Source organism: Rhinichthys klamathensis, unplaced genomic scaffold (genome assembly GCF_029890125.1).
Source record: "Rhinichthys klamathensis goyatoka isolate OS25496 unplaced genomic scaffold, OSU_Roscu_1.1 h1tg000176l_1, whole genome shotgun sequence".
NCBI lineage: Eukaryota > Metazoa > Chordata > Actinopteri > Cypriniformes > Leuciscidae > Rhinichthys > Rhinichthys klamathensis.
This window is the reverse complement of record NW_026606705.1, coordinates 9,761,557-9,774,781: the sequence shown is the minus strand read 5'-3', so window position 1 is coordinate 9,774,781 and position 13,225 is coordinate 9,761,557. Positions and strand designations below refer to the sequence as shown.

Here is a 13,225-nt window from a genome sequence, read left to right as displayed (position 1 = left end):
ATTAGGGCACAGGTGTGTTCTGACAGGGATGTGCACAGCAGGGAAAAACAATAATTGATGCAAATAATATGGTATTTTAAGGTAATCTATGGTGCTTTGGCACAAATTCATGTGTCACTTATTAAAAGTTAGTCAAATCAGGTGGATGTAGACATGGACAGGTTGCGTGACATGACCTCAGCCTTGACACCCAAGGAAAAACATAGTTTGTGCTAACTAAAATATGTTTTGCACTACAAATTATTGACTGCCAAGAATATGAAACCATACAGGAAGAACAACAACATGGTAACCTATTCTTAATGATTGATTTTAAGGATTTTTGTTTAGTTTTGTACATGAACAATTTTGAATCGCCTAAAATGAAGGTCCTGAAGTAAAACCAGTGATTAAAAAAAAAAAATTGTTAGTTCTGCATTGTAGTAATGAGAACGGAATATGCACTGAATCATCATGAAAATAGTCCTCAAATAGGCTTTTTTTTAATTAAATTTTATTGCAATTATATATGATTCTGGCCACGTTCGTATCAAAACGGACCACTCAGGACACTAAAGGTTGTTTGATAAACTTTATTAGCGGATTTTCTTTGTTTTCATTCAACAAATCAAATTAAACGTCAGGTCTTACACGTCATCTCGAGTCCTGCAAGATGACTTCACTCTCAGTCATCACAGAGCCTAGACAAGTGCTTTCTGCTGGAAACACACACTGGATAACCATTGCAGTAGATTATACAGTCACCTGTCACGAGCCATCAATGACCAGCAGCCACCAGGGCGATGCAAATCAAAAACGTAGCCACATTCAAGTGATTAAAATGGGTTGTGATTGATATCTTTGGATCAGTAGGGCAAGTTGGTGGCACAGCATGGGTTTGATTAGGGCTGAAGTGGGCTGTCAAACAGGAGTAGGTGTCAAATACACAAGCTTTGACATGAGGCTAATACTACACACGACACAAATACTGTTCACACACAAGAATAGCAAGCCACAGTTCACAATTCATAACAGCAGAGGCTCTTGGAAGCTCTAGGATTGCATACACAGATATCATTTCCATGGTCTTAATTTAGTACATATGGGTGGATATCATCACAACCGTCAAGAAATATCTGGGTCATATTTCTCAACAATAAATTAAGGAAGAAAAAAAAAAGTGTGGTAAGTGTAGTTCTTTGGTAAATCCTAATTACTTACACAATTATTAGACAAAAACTGGCAATAGGTCTTAATTATGACAAGAAAAATTAATACAATAAATTAAAGAATTTTTCATATCATAATTATAATTTGCCAAAGCATGATTTTTGTTTCTAATCATAATGTGGTGGAAATAAGCTTCCATACAATCTTCCAGTCTATGAAGGACATGAACATTTTGTTTGTAATTGCTACAGAACATGTGTATCCTCTACAGATGCATCATGGGAAACCAACGCTCTCAATCACTAGCACAGCTCAAGGAACAACTTTTAAAAAAAAATGCATATTAAAGCGGCTGACATGCACTACGGCGAAAAAGCAATTTCTCTGTCTGTCATAAACTCCTTCATCCTTTGATACTGCAAGACCAATAAGATCTTTCAGAAGAAATAAGACGTCGGCAGAAGAAAACAAACATAGAATTCATTATAAAAGAGGAAACGTTCTCGAGGGGAGGGACGCAACCAGAGCGCTACTGTATTTTCATTTACATTCTGTCTGATGAACACTATGTACACTGACCCTGCAGTGTTACTCTTGTAGTCCATCTCACTAATGCTACATTTACATGCATGAAATGTCCAGAAAACAAAACTGACCGTGGTAAGAGTGGGAAAGTTAGAATTAGAGTTGGTCAAACATCTAAGAGGTGTGGTTTTTTTTTTTTTTTTGTGGATTCATACTGATTGGACGTTCCATTTGAATAATAACAGTAAATGTTGCCTTTAAATAAATAACATGATGTTACTAATCATGTGTAGATTTGATTTGATGTAGGCTACACTATCTACATGTTACTTCATGCTAACTTTTTAAAGGAACGGTTCATAAAAAATTCACCCAATGTTGTTCCAAACCTGTATGACGTTTAGTAAAACACACAAAAAAAGAGAGATTTAGCAAAATGTCGTAGCTACTTTTTTCCAAAATAACGTAAGTCTTAACCAAATTGAACAAGACAAGTTTGTATATACCGAAGGGAACGTTTGCACGTTCAGACGGATCCGCCAAAACGACTAAAAACGCTGTATTATTCATGCCAGGCCAGTAGTTGGCGATGTAAAGAAACTCTATGCTCTTACGGACTGAACACGTAATGCGTGCGACGTCACTGTTTTCACAAATTCACGTTTCTGTAGTTTACACAGATGATAACGGCATCGTTTTCAAAAACATGCTCTTTGAAATCCGTTTTCAAAAGCCCCCTTATATTTTCTGTTTTAAATTAAATTTTAGTAATTTTTGGTGTTTTTCTCATTTTTATTAGTATATATTTTATTAAAAGATTTCTATGTAGCTTGAATTTATTTGTATTTCATAACTTATTTATAACTCAAAACTTCATTTTTCATCTAATATTTATTTCATTTCATTTTATTTCAGATTTGTTTTAAATACCAAAAACATTTTTGATAATTTTTTTAGTTAACAATACCAACATTGCCAAAAAGAACAAAATGGGCAAAATTTGTTTGGAACTTTAGTAAATGTCAGAATTTAGATTTTTATTTATTTTACGAACACAAACCACAACCTTTTTTTGGTATACCATTATCTTTATCGGCTGACCACCTCGCGTGCTTTATATCTAGACAAAACAGCAAAGGTGCTACCAAGAGGAATGTTTACATAACCAAAACATCTCACAGTTTCAAGAATATGACTTTGGAATTCAATTAACGCTACTCTCAAGACCAGCTTGACCGCGGTGGAAGACAAACGCCGACAATTGGGAGCTGTCGCAGACAACAAGAGAAATCACCAGCAACTTCAAGGACTTCAAGGGTAAAAAAAAAAAAAAAAAAAAAAAAAAAAAAAAAAAAAAACCAATACCAATGCCTAGCTGAAGCAGCTTATCCCATCCGACACAAATCTAATACAGCCTGTATAAAGATGCTATGAAGATGCTGTTGACTCCAGCTCTGTGTTTCCAAAGCATCTTCACGAGGATTATCTAGATATAACAGCATGACATTGTGCTGAGCTGAAGGTGACTCTTCCATTCAAAGAATCTCAATCCTTCATGTTCCAGCTGGAGGTTTCTTAAGTGAATTCATGGAGATCTATATTGCACAGTGAGGGTACGGGTCCTCAAACACCGGCTGCTCTTCGATTCCTCTCGCGAACAGCGTGACCAACTGGCAGTGGACCCTGAGATAGAGAAAGAAAGAAAGAAAAAGTCAAACAAAATGCAAGCAATTCACTGGAAAAAAACAACATGATAAAAACCAGCCCAGGCATATTGGAAATGTGTCCCTGAGGCGGCATTTCAGCTAAATGTTATTACGTTTACACACTTTGTGACACATTCAAAGTGAGTGGTGCTAAAAGCCGGATATGTTTGAACGTGAATCTGGCAATGTTTTATTACGTTGGTTGTTTGTACATATTGAGGCAGTTTGTGAAAGAATTGGTGTGTGGCGCTAAAAGGTTAATGCTAATCATCCCACCTACACTAAAGCAAACATAAAATAAAAACACATTTGCTGAAGCAACCAGGCCATTTTAGCTTGCTTTGACAAGTCTTTGAGCGCTTTTATCTTAAATTGCATTTCATGGAACTCGTACCGAGGCGCTGCACATCGCAAGAGCATTCATTTGGAGCTGGTTATTTGGTACAAATGTGAAAGTTTATAAATCATTCCCTATGGTAAAAGTTTTACTGCCACTAGTGTTCATTTCAACTGGAAAATGCAGTGAATTGTGTGTATAGGCATGTTTTGTGAAAATAGGTTTTTCCAATGAGTTTAGGTTGCTAAAAACTATTTTACAAAACATTTCAATACAGGGTTTCTGCAGATATTATGAAGGTAAATTTAAGACCAAGTATCGAACATTTACGAAATAAATTGAAGGGATTATTAGGAATTATGTTCTCTAAATTTAAAATTAAGGAGAAACACTTTAGAATTTGAAAATGTATCTTCCCAACAGATGTTACTTTTTAATTAATTTCACAAAAAAAGCTTGAATCGTTTTGCTTAAAACCACAACAATATGGAAATCATTTTTCCAGTACCTTGTGGACAAACTGCAAAAAAAGTGATGTTTCCTCAGTATTTCTCCAGTACAAATACACTCACCTAAAGGATTATTAGGAACACCTGTTCAATTTCTCATTAATCCAATTATCTAATCAACCAATCACATGGCAGTTGCTTCAATACATTTAGGGGTGTGGTCCTGGTCAAGTCAATCTCCTGAACTCCAAACTGAATGTCAGAATGGGAAAGAAAGGTGATTTAAGCAATTTTGAGCGTGGCATGGTTGTTGGTGCCAGACGGGCCGGTCTGAGTATTTCACAATCTGCTCAGTTACTGGGATTTTCACGCACAAACATTTCTAGGGTTTACAAAGAATGGTGTGAAAAGGGAAAAACATCCAGTATGCGGCAGTCCTGTGGGCGAAAATGCCTTGTTGATGCTAGAGGTCAGAGGAGAATGGGCCGACTGATTCAAGCTGATAGAAGAGCAACTTTGACTGAAATAACCACTCGTTACAACCGAGGTATGCAGCAAAGCATTTGTGAAGCCACAACACGCACAACCTTGAGGCGGATGGGCTACAACAGCAGAAGACCCCACCGGGTACCCCTCATCTCCACTACAAATAGGAAAAAGAGGCTACAATTTGCAAGAGCTCCCCAAAATTGGACAGTTGAAGACTGGAAAAATGTTGCCTGGTCTGATGAGTCTCGATTTCTGTTGAAAAATTCAGATGGTAGAGTCAGAATTTGGCGTAAACAGAATGAGAACATGGACCCATCATGCCTTTTTACCACTGTGCAGGCTGGTGGTGGTGGTGTAATGGTGTGGGGGATGTTTTCTTGGCACACTTTAGGCCACTTAGTGCCAATTGGGCATCGTTTAAATGCCACAGCCAACCTGAGCATTGTTTCTGACCATGTCCATCCCTTTATGGCCACCATGTACCCATCCTCTGATGGCTACTTCCAGCAGGATAATGCACAATGCCACAAAGCTTAAATCATTTCAAATTGGTTTCTTGAACATGACAATGAGTTCACTGTACTAAAATGGCCCCCACAGTCACCAGATCTCAACCCAATAGAGCATCTTTGGGATGTGGTGGAACGGGAGCTTCGTGCCCTGGATGTGCATCCCACAAATCTCCATCAACTGCAAGATGCTATCCTATCAATATGGGCCAGCATTTCTAAAGAATGCTTTCAGCACCTTGTTGAATCAATGCCACGTAGAATTAAGGCAGTTCTGAAGGCGAAAGGGGGTCAAACACAGTATTAGTATGGTGTTCCTAATAATCCTTTAGGTGAGTGTATATAAAGATTCCTAAATCAAGATACATTTACTTCAGTTGTAAAATGACAAAATATGAAGTCTTGTTTTCTGTGAAATTGATCAAAATGAAGTTTATGACTAAAACAAGAGCAAATATCAGCAAATGGGCTCAAATCAGCTTAATTTGATATTTGTTCTTGTTTTCAGCATAAACTGACTTAAATTGTATTACATTTTTCAAGACTTCATTTTACATTTAGAGCAAATTTATCTTGATTTAAAAATTTAGATATTTGTATTGGAAAAATGGACGAAAATACTGAGGAAGACATTTATGTTTTGCAACGCATGCAACATTTAATACCATGACTTTATGAATTTAAGACTTTCTGCTCTGATTTAACACTATTTTAAGGACCTTAATGGGTGCAAGGGCAAATTAAGACTTTAAGGCTCGCAGAAACCCTGAAGGATAATGGTTCGTTCAAATCCCAAACTATTTGCAATGGTAAAATTGATGCTTGCTTTAGCAAACACCACTAATACGTTGTGTCCTGGGAGTAAAAAGAAGTGCGAGCGAGAGCTGGTAAGCAATAAATGCGTTGTCGTGTTGAGTAAAAAGTTTTGCAGTTAAATGCATGCGCTATTAGGAGGTTCGGGGGCCCTTTAATTTCCTCTAATTCCACTCAATACTCTGGAGGTGAGTTCAGTGCCAGGCGATTGCCTCTTTCGGCCGTGGTATCATCATCAATTATCTCAACAGGTTATTTGCTTACTCATTCGAGAAACAATTACTGAAGCTGAAAATGGAATAAATGAATGGACTTCTATTTTAATTAAAGGAGGTGAGCCTTTAACAGTGAGAGGGCCATTAAATTAGGAGCATTTCATTGCTACGCATTGTTGACACAGAACAATGGGGCGTGAAGGAAATGATGCGTTCGGGCGAGCTGTCATGCTGTATCGAGGAGGAGAACAACTCCTCAGCAGGCACAATGGAGGGAGTTTTTTTATTTTAATAGCATCTTTTGCACAGGCTCAGAACACAAAAGTCCATTTATTTACCCTGTTTAGTATGCTAGTGCTAAGACAATCTGCTGCTCATGAGACCTCAACGTTTCACTAATCGACCGTCACTTCAGTGAAGCATGTTCATTTTGAGTTGGAGGAACATTTTCTGAAAACTGTTCATACATGGTACATACATCTCTTAGATGTATGAGGAAGTCTCAATGTGAGTGGCAGTGATGTCCACACCCCTTCATTACAATGACAATTAGAACTTGCTTGAAGTAATTAGTGCATTAAAAATAAATGGTACTCTCTTTCCTTTTTGAAACATGGCACAGTGAAAGAGTTCTCATTTTCACCGCATGCACCTTTTAATTTTTGGTCATTACGCTGTCAGAAAAACGTGTACTTTTAGGGGTACAGCAGCTTGTCACTTGGGCAGTACCTTTAAAGGGACAACTTTGTAACTTAAGGGGCTTTCGCACCGGAGGAATCTTTTCATAGTTTCTAGAACGATTGGCGGGAGTACCCGTTTTTTGGCGCGTTCGCATCGCAGGAACTGGGAGCGATTTTAGTTCTAGGAACTCCTTTTGGAGGAACTAAATTAGCCCCTACTTCAGAGTCGGGTCTAAACCAGCACTATAGGAACTACCAGTGACGTTAGTGTACGCTGATTGGCCGAACGAACGTGAAACACCAGCACCCGCCATTTTTAAAAAAGTTGTGTAAACACACAGATTATAGTCTATATATTTACTCCAGAAACTAACTCTACGAACATGGAAAACAGTGGTCGATTAGCCTCTTAACCTTTACGCTGAGGAGAAAATCCAACGCAACTTTGAGGAGACCAATCCAAACATGATTATGTATTTCTGGACATCAACCACACGGCATATGCTAATAGCTTTTCATATACTGTCTACTTTCTATGTATAACAGTTCTTTCAAATAACATCTTAGACAGGACTGTTAGACAGATCGTAATCTAATGAACACTGAGAATGCGAGCACTGTGAGCTCAGGCTCTGACGTTCTCAGCGCCGTCAAAATAAAAGTCACATCAACAAGTGCGGCTTACGTCACTTCAAAGTTTCTACTGGCGGTGCGAACGCAATCAGGAAAATGTTCCTAAGGGAACCATCAGTTCTCGGGGAACCACCCTGGTGGCTAGTTCCTAGAACTACCCGGTGTGAAAGCCCCTATTGTAAAATGCTTTTGCGGCAGGTTTTGGTTTGTAAACCATAGAAGATCGTATATCTTTATTTAGAGCAGGTGGTCTTGAACGAGCTGAAATATATGTGCGTAATCACGGAGTGACATGATAGTTCTTTAGTTCTAAAATTATAGAACTTCCGTGATCCGATCGCGTCGCGGTGTTTTCCAACGTCATTAACACATTTATCATCTACAATTAATCGATCGTCGATTAATTGTTAATATGAAGACTGTAGACGTAACATTTATCTTTAGCATCACTGTGAAAGTGAATAGCACATAACAGGCACATAGCGGTATAACCAAAGACTGTATACAACAATGGATAGTGTCCGTGACTTCACCCGTAGGTTTCTGAAGAGCATTTTCTGAAGCCCATAGTGGGCGGAGCCGGCCGTAGCCAACTTGGCAGCACGTCACATAAACGAAAATGGGCAAAGAGGCGGGATTACCTGAGGTGACGGCTAACAGAAAGCAGACAAACAGCTAGTAGTGACAGCAGAGACAATCCACCTGTCACTCAAGTGGCCACGCCCTTAATTATGCAGAACTTTAAGGCTTAATATAATTTAACAGATGATTTATAAAAATATTCACCCCCCTCACTAGGGGTGGCACGGTTCACAAAACCCACGGTTTGGTTTGTATCATGGTTTTAGGGTCAGATTTTTCGGTTCTTGTTGTTATTTTTTCTTTTAATCTTTACCACTCCAGAAATGTACTTCAGCATATGATATATAGCTTAATTATCCACAATTTAGGATACAGTATTACGGTAACAAAAATGTTATATCATGCACAAACTGAATTTGACTTGACTAAGCACATTATTGGGACCATCTCCGAGGAAAGCTAGGTGATATTTTGATACAGCAAGAGAGAAGACATTGATGACATGCTTTTCGTTTATTTGGCAAAAAAAGTAGAATTTGTATCACTATCTCTACAGGAACTTATGTGCATTTTTAGCACACAAAGATTTAAATTAACTTGCATTTATCAAACTGCCAACTTAAGTGTAGCTCTTACAAAAAAATTATCTTTTAAAAGAAAAAGAGAGGAACTCTTAAAACTCTGTCTTTTAAATAAGTCAAAATACATGAAACATAATTGCCTATAATTAGGCTATAGCAATAGCAAAGGCCATAATCCTAAAGTGAAACAAGTTCAACCTCAACACAAAAACAGCATCAACAATGCTTCTATTCCCTGAGAGTGAGGATACATTTTTTTCACTTGAAATTAAAGTGCAGTATTTGGAAACATATGACTGGAGTTCTTATCTAAACTTAAAGTGCCACTGTAGCTGCTATATATTTAAATATCATAACATGAAATCCAAAATGTTCCCACACACCGGACTTAATACGACACTGGCGCATCCTCCAACTCCGGTTAGCCTTCCTTATCTCTCCCACTTGCCACTTCTCCGCGTGACGTGACCTGCAGCACTCCATACTCCACTTTTACTGGCGTGTTCGACTTGAACCGGCGCTGCACAGACCGATCGGTGAATGACATCAAAGAACCGCGAGAGTGATTGAAAAGCATACGGAGGCGGAGCCGTCGCGCTCGCGGTACTTTGATGTCATTCACCGATCGCTCTGTGCAGCACCGGTTCAACTCGAACAAGCCTCGTATGCATGTCCACACACGTCTTATTTCGCGCGAAAAGGAAACACGTCTGAGGTCACATACGGGCACGAGGCTACATTGCGCATGCGTCGAACCGTGAGACACACACACGCTCCGAACCGAGACAAGCGAACCGAACGGTTCGGATGTTTTTTCATGTACCGTGCCACCCCTACCCCTCACAGTTGTCATGAAGGGCAAAATTAGCTATATAGACCAAAACCTAGGCTGTAAAAACTTTTTTTTTTCTGCTGTAAAGTTGGGCATATTAACATGGGGGATCTATGGGATTGACTCTCTTTTGGAGCCTGTCTCTAGCGGACAGTCGATGAATTGCAGATTAAGTCACTTCCATGTTAGATTCAAGAGAGAGACTGGAAGGTTGCCGCTTAGTATAAACATAGATATCTTTCTTTACAATATGCGTCAGATGACAAAAGATTTATCGTTTTAAAATACCTACACTTAAAAAAATGTTGCCTCAGTGTGGCAAAATGCCAAAATGTACAGAAAAAGATGCGTTTCCAAATGTATCTGGATTAGTATCTTGGGTCAGCAGCCATATCACCCTGTAGCCCAAGACTGGTTGCCCACTGAAGCTAAGCAGGGCTGAGCCTGGTTAGTACCTGGATGGGAGACCTTCTGAGAAAACCAGGTTGCTGCTGGAAGAGGTGTTAGTGAGGCCAGCAGGGGGTGCTCACCCTGTGGTCTGTGTGGGTCCTAACGCCCCAGTATAGTGACGGGGACACTATACTGTCAAAGAGCACAGTCCTTCGGATGAGATGTTAAACCGAGGTCCTGACTCTCTGTGGTCATTAAAAATCCCAGGATGTCTTTCGAAAGAGTAGGGGTGTAACCCCGTCATCCTGGCCAAATTTGCCCAGTGGCCTCTGTCCATCGTGGCCTCCTAATCATCCCTATATATATATATATATATACACTGATTGGCTTCATCACTCTGTCTCCTCTCCACCAGTAAGCTGGTGTGTGGTGAGCGTTCTGGCGCAATATGGCTGCCGTCGCATCATCCAAGTGGATGCTGCACATTGGTGGTGGTTGAGGAGATTCCCCCCTTCCATGTGAAGCGCTTTGAGTGCCTAGAAAAGCGCTATATAAATGTAATGAATTATTATTATTATTATTATTAGTGTATATGTGCATTAGAGTATATTATGTATCCTTAATGCAAGGTACTAAAAGTGTCACCTGACCCAATTGTCATATACACTCACCTAAAGGATTATTAGGAACAGCATACTAATACTGTGTTTGACCCCCTTTCGCCTTCAGAACTGCCTTAATTCTACGTGGCATTGATTCAACAAGGTGCTGAAAGCATTCTTTAGAAATGTTGGCCCATATTGATAGGATAGCATCTTGCAATTGATGGAGATTTGTGGGATGCACATCCAGGGCACGAAGCTCCCGTTCCACCACATCCCAAAGATGCTCTATTGGGTTGAGATCTGGTGACTGTGGGGGCCATTTTAGTACAGTGAACTAATTGTCATGTTCAAGAAACCAATTTGAAATGATTCGAGCTTTGTGACATGGTGCATTATCCTGCTGGAAGTAGCCATCAGAGGATGGGTACATGGTGGCCATAAAGGGATGGAGATGGTCAGAAACAATGCTCAGGTAGGCCGTGGCATTTAAACAATGCCCAATTGGCACTAAGGGGCCTAAAGTGTGCCAAGAAAACATCCCCCACACCATTACACCACCACCACCAGACTGCACAGTGGTAACAAGGCATGATGGGTCCATGTTCTCATTCTGTTTACGCCAAATTCTGACTCTACCATCTGAATGTCTCAACAGAAATCGAGACTCATCAGACCAGGCAACACTTTTCCAGTCTTCAACTGCCCAATTTTGGTGAACTCTTGCATATTGTAGCCTCTTTTTCCTATTTGTAGTGGAGATGAGTGGTACCCGGTGGGGTCTTCTGCTGTTGTAGCCCATCCGCCTCAAGGTTGTGCGTGTTGTGGCTTCACAAATGCTTTGCTGCATACCTCGGTTGTAACGAGTGGTTATTTCAGTCAAAGTTGCTCTTCTATCAGCTTGAATCAGTCGGCCCATTCTCCTCTGACCTCTAGCATCAACAAGGCATTTTCGCCCACAGGACTGCCGCATACTGGATGTTTTTCCCTTTTCACACCATTCTATGTAAACCCTAGAAATGGTTGTGCGTGAAAATCCCAGTAACTGAGCAGATTGTGAAATACTCAGACCGGCCCGTCTGGCACCAAAAACCATGCCACGCTCAAAATTGCTTAAATCACCTTTCTTTCCCATTCTGACATTCAGTTTGGAGTTCAGGAGATTGACTTGACCAGGACCACACCCCTAAATGCATTGAAGCAACTGCCATGTGATTGGTTGATTAGATCATTGGATTAATGAGAAATTGAACAGGTGTTGCTAATAATCCTTTAGGTAAGTGTATAAACTTAAGGGGAGGGGAGTTCAAGGGGTGTGTCTTGGTAGAATAGGCATGTTATCACTCAAGGGAAGTGTCTGCAGTTCAAACAGTAGAGCATAGCGATGGCTACGCAAGATCACGGGTTCAATTCACAAATGCATGAATTCATAAGCAGGTATACTCTAAGTCGCTTTGGATAAAAGTATCTGCCTAAATGTAGAAGTAAGAATTGGTGTATCTGGACAAGGGGCGTGTCCTACCGGACTTGAATTGCAGTGTGTGGAAGGATCTCTCCGTCACAGTTCCAGTTGCTCTGGGAAGCCATACAGCCACATGCTCTGTGCTCTCTGCAGATCTGACTGAGGAATCGCTTGCCTCCCGCTCCGCTCTCTCTCTCTCTCAGGTCCACTTCGGAATCACACTCCTGATGTCTGGGGGTGAATCGAAACTGCTTGACCCGGTACACCTCCACAAAAGAGTGATCAAACTGTTCAAAGAAAAAGGAGAAGAACAAGTCAAATATCACTAAACACTACCGTTCAAAAGGTTTTTTAAGAGAGGGAGAGAATAATACTTTCATTGAGCAAAGACAGATGAAATTGACAAAAAGGGGCATTTCTAATGTTACAAAAATATTTATATTTCAAATAAATGCTGGTCTTTTGACCTTTCTATTCATCAAAGAATCTTGAAAAATATAAAATATTTACTGTTTTAACTGTATTTGTAATCAAACAAATGCATCCTTGGTGAGCAAAAAAAAAAAGACTTCCTTAAAAAAACTTCACAAAGATAGTTTAAGTGTTTGTTCTGACAAGGATTCATTTAACAAATGTGAATGAACATGAAATCTGAAATTTGGTGTCATTCGTATTTTCAAAAGAAATTTGGGATCTGTATACTGTACATTTATTTACAAATGAAAATGTCAAGAATTGTTTCTTTGATGAGAAATACACCAATATATTGTGTATTCTTACAATCACTGTAATCAATATATATGGTCTGTAACATCAATGCACTGATTTAGGTTAGTTCTATCCTAAATATAAATCTTACTGGTTTTTAAATAAAAAAAAAATACATTACTAGGGGCATTTGAAATGTGGACTGTTCCAATGTTCCAATGCTAATGAATTTCTATGACTTTTCCAAGTATTTGTGATTACTGGGTAAAGATTGTTTTGATAGAGATTGTACTCACAAAAGAACCATTTCTAGACATTTTAATATTTTAGTAGTTAAGCCTAAATAGAAAAAGACTAGACTAATTGTCATGACTTTCAAGGTTCTCCATGACCATGGGAACCCTGCTGTGATAACGTACTTCAAAGAACAAGATTCCCTGCTCTTAATTAAAAATGCATATGAATCTATATTAATACAACGTGTATAGTAAGCACTTGGTGGACAGCGGGGATACTTTTTTTGAAGTGTGTTGATTAAAGAGAGTGCAGTTTTTTCCCCAGGC

At 39.4% G+C, this 13,225-nt stretch overlaps 1 protein-coding gene across 1 annotated transcript in view; it reads right to left on the bottom strand.

The window, feature by feature from the left end:
• Positions 1 to 3,009: 3,009 nt before the first annotated feature.
• cerk (ceramide kinase) overlaps positions 3,010 to 13,225 on the bottom strand; it is a 37,520-nt gene continuing 27,304 nt past the window's right edge. Inside the window, exons 12-13 of the mRNA XM_056260387.1 lie at positions 12,015 to 12,241; positions 3,010 to 3,357 (exon numbers count right to left, since the gene is read on the bottom strand). Of these exons, the coding sequence (XP_056116362.1) occupies positions 3,270 to 3,357; positions 12,015 to 12,241 (315 nt within the window). The 3' untranslated portion in view covers positions 3,010 to 3,269. The remainder of the gene's footprint in view (positions 3,358 to 12,014; positions 12,242 to 13,225) is intronic.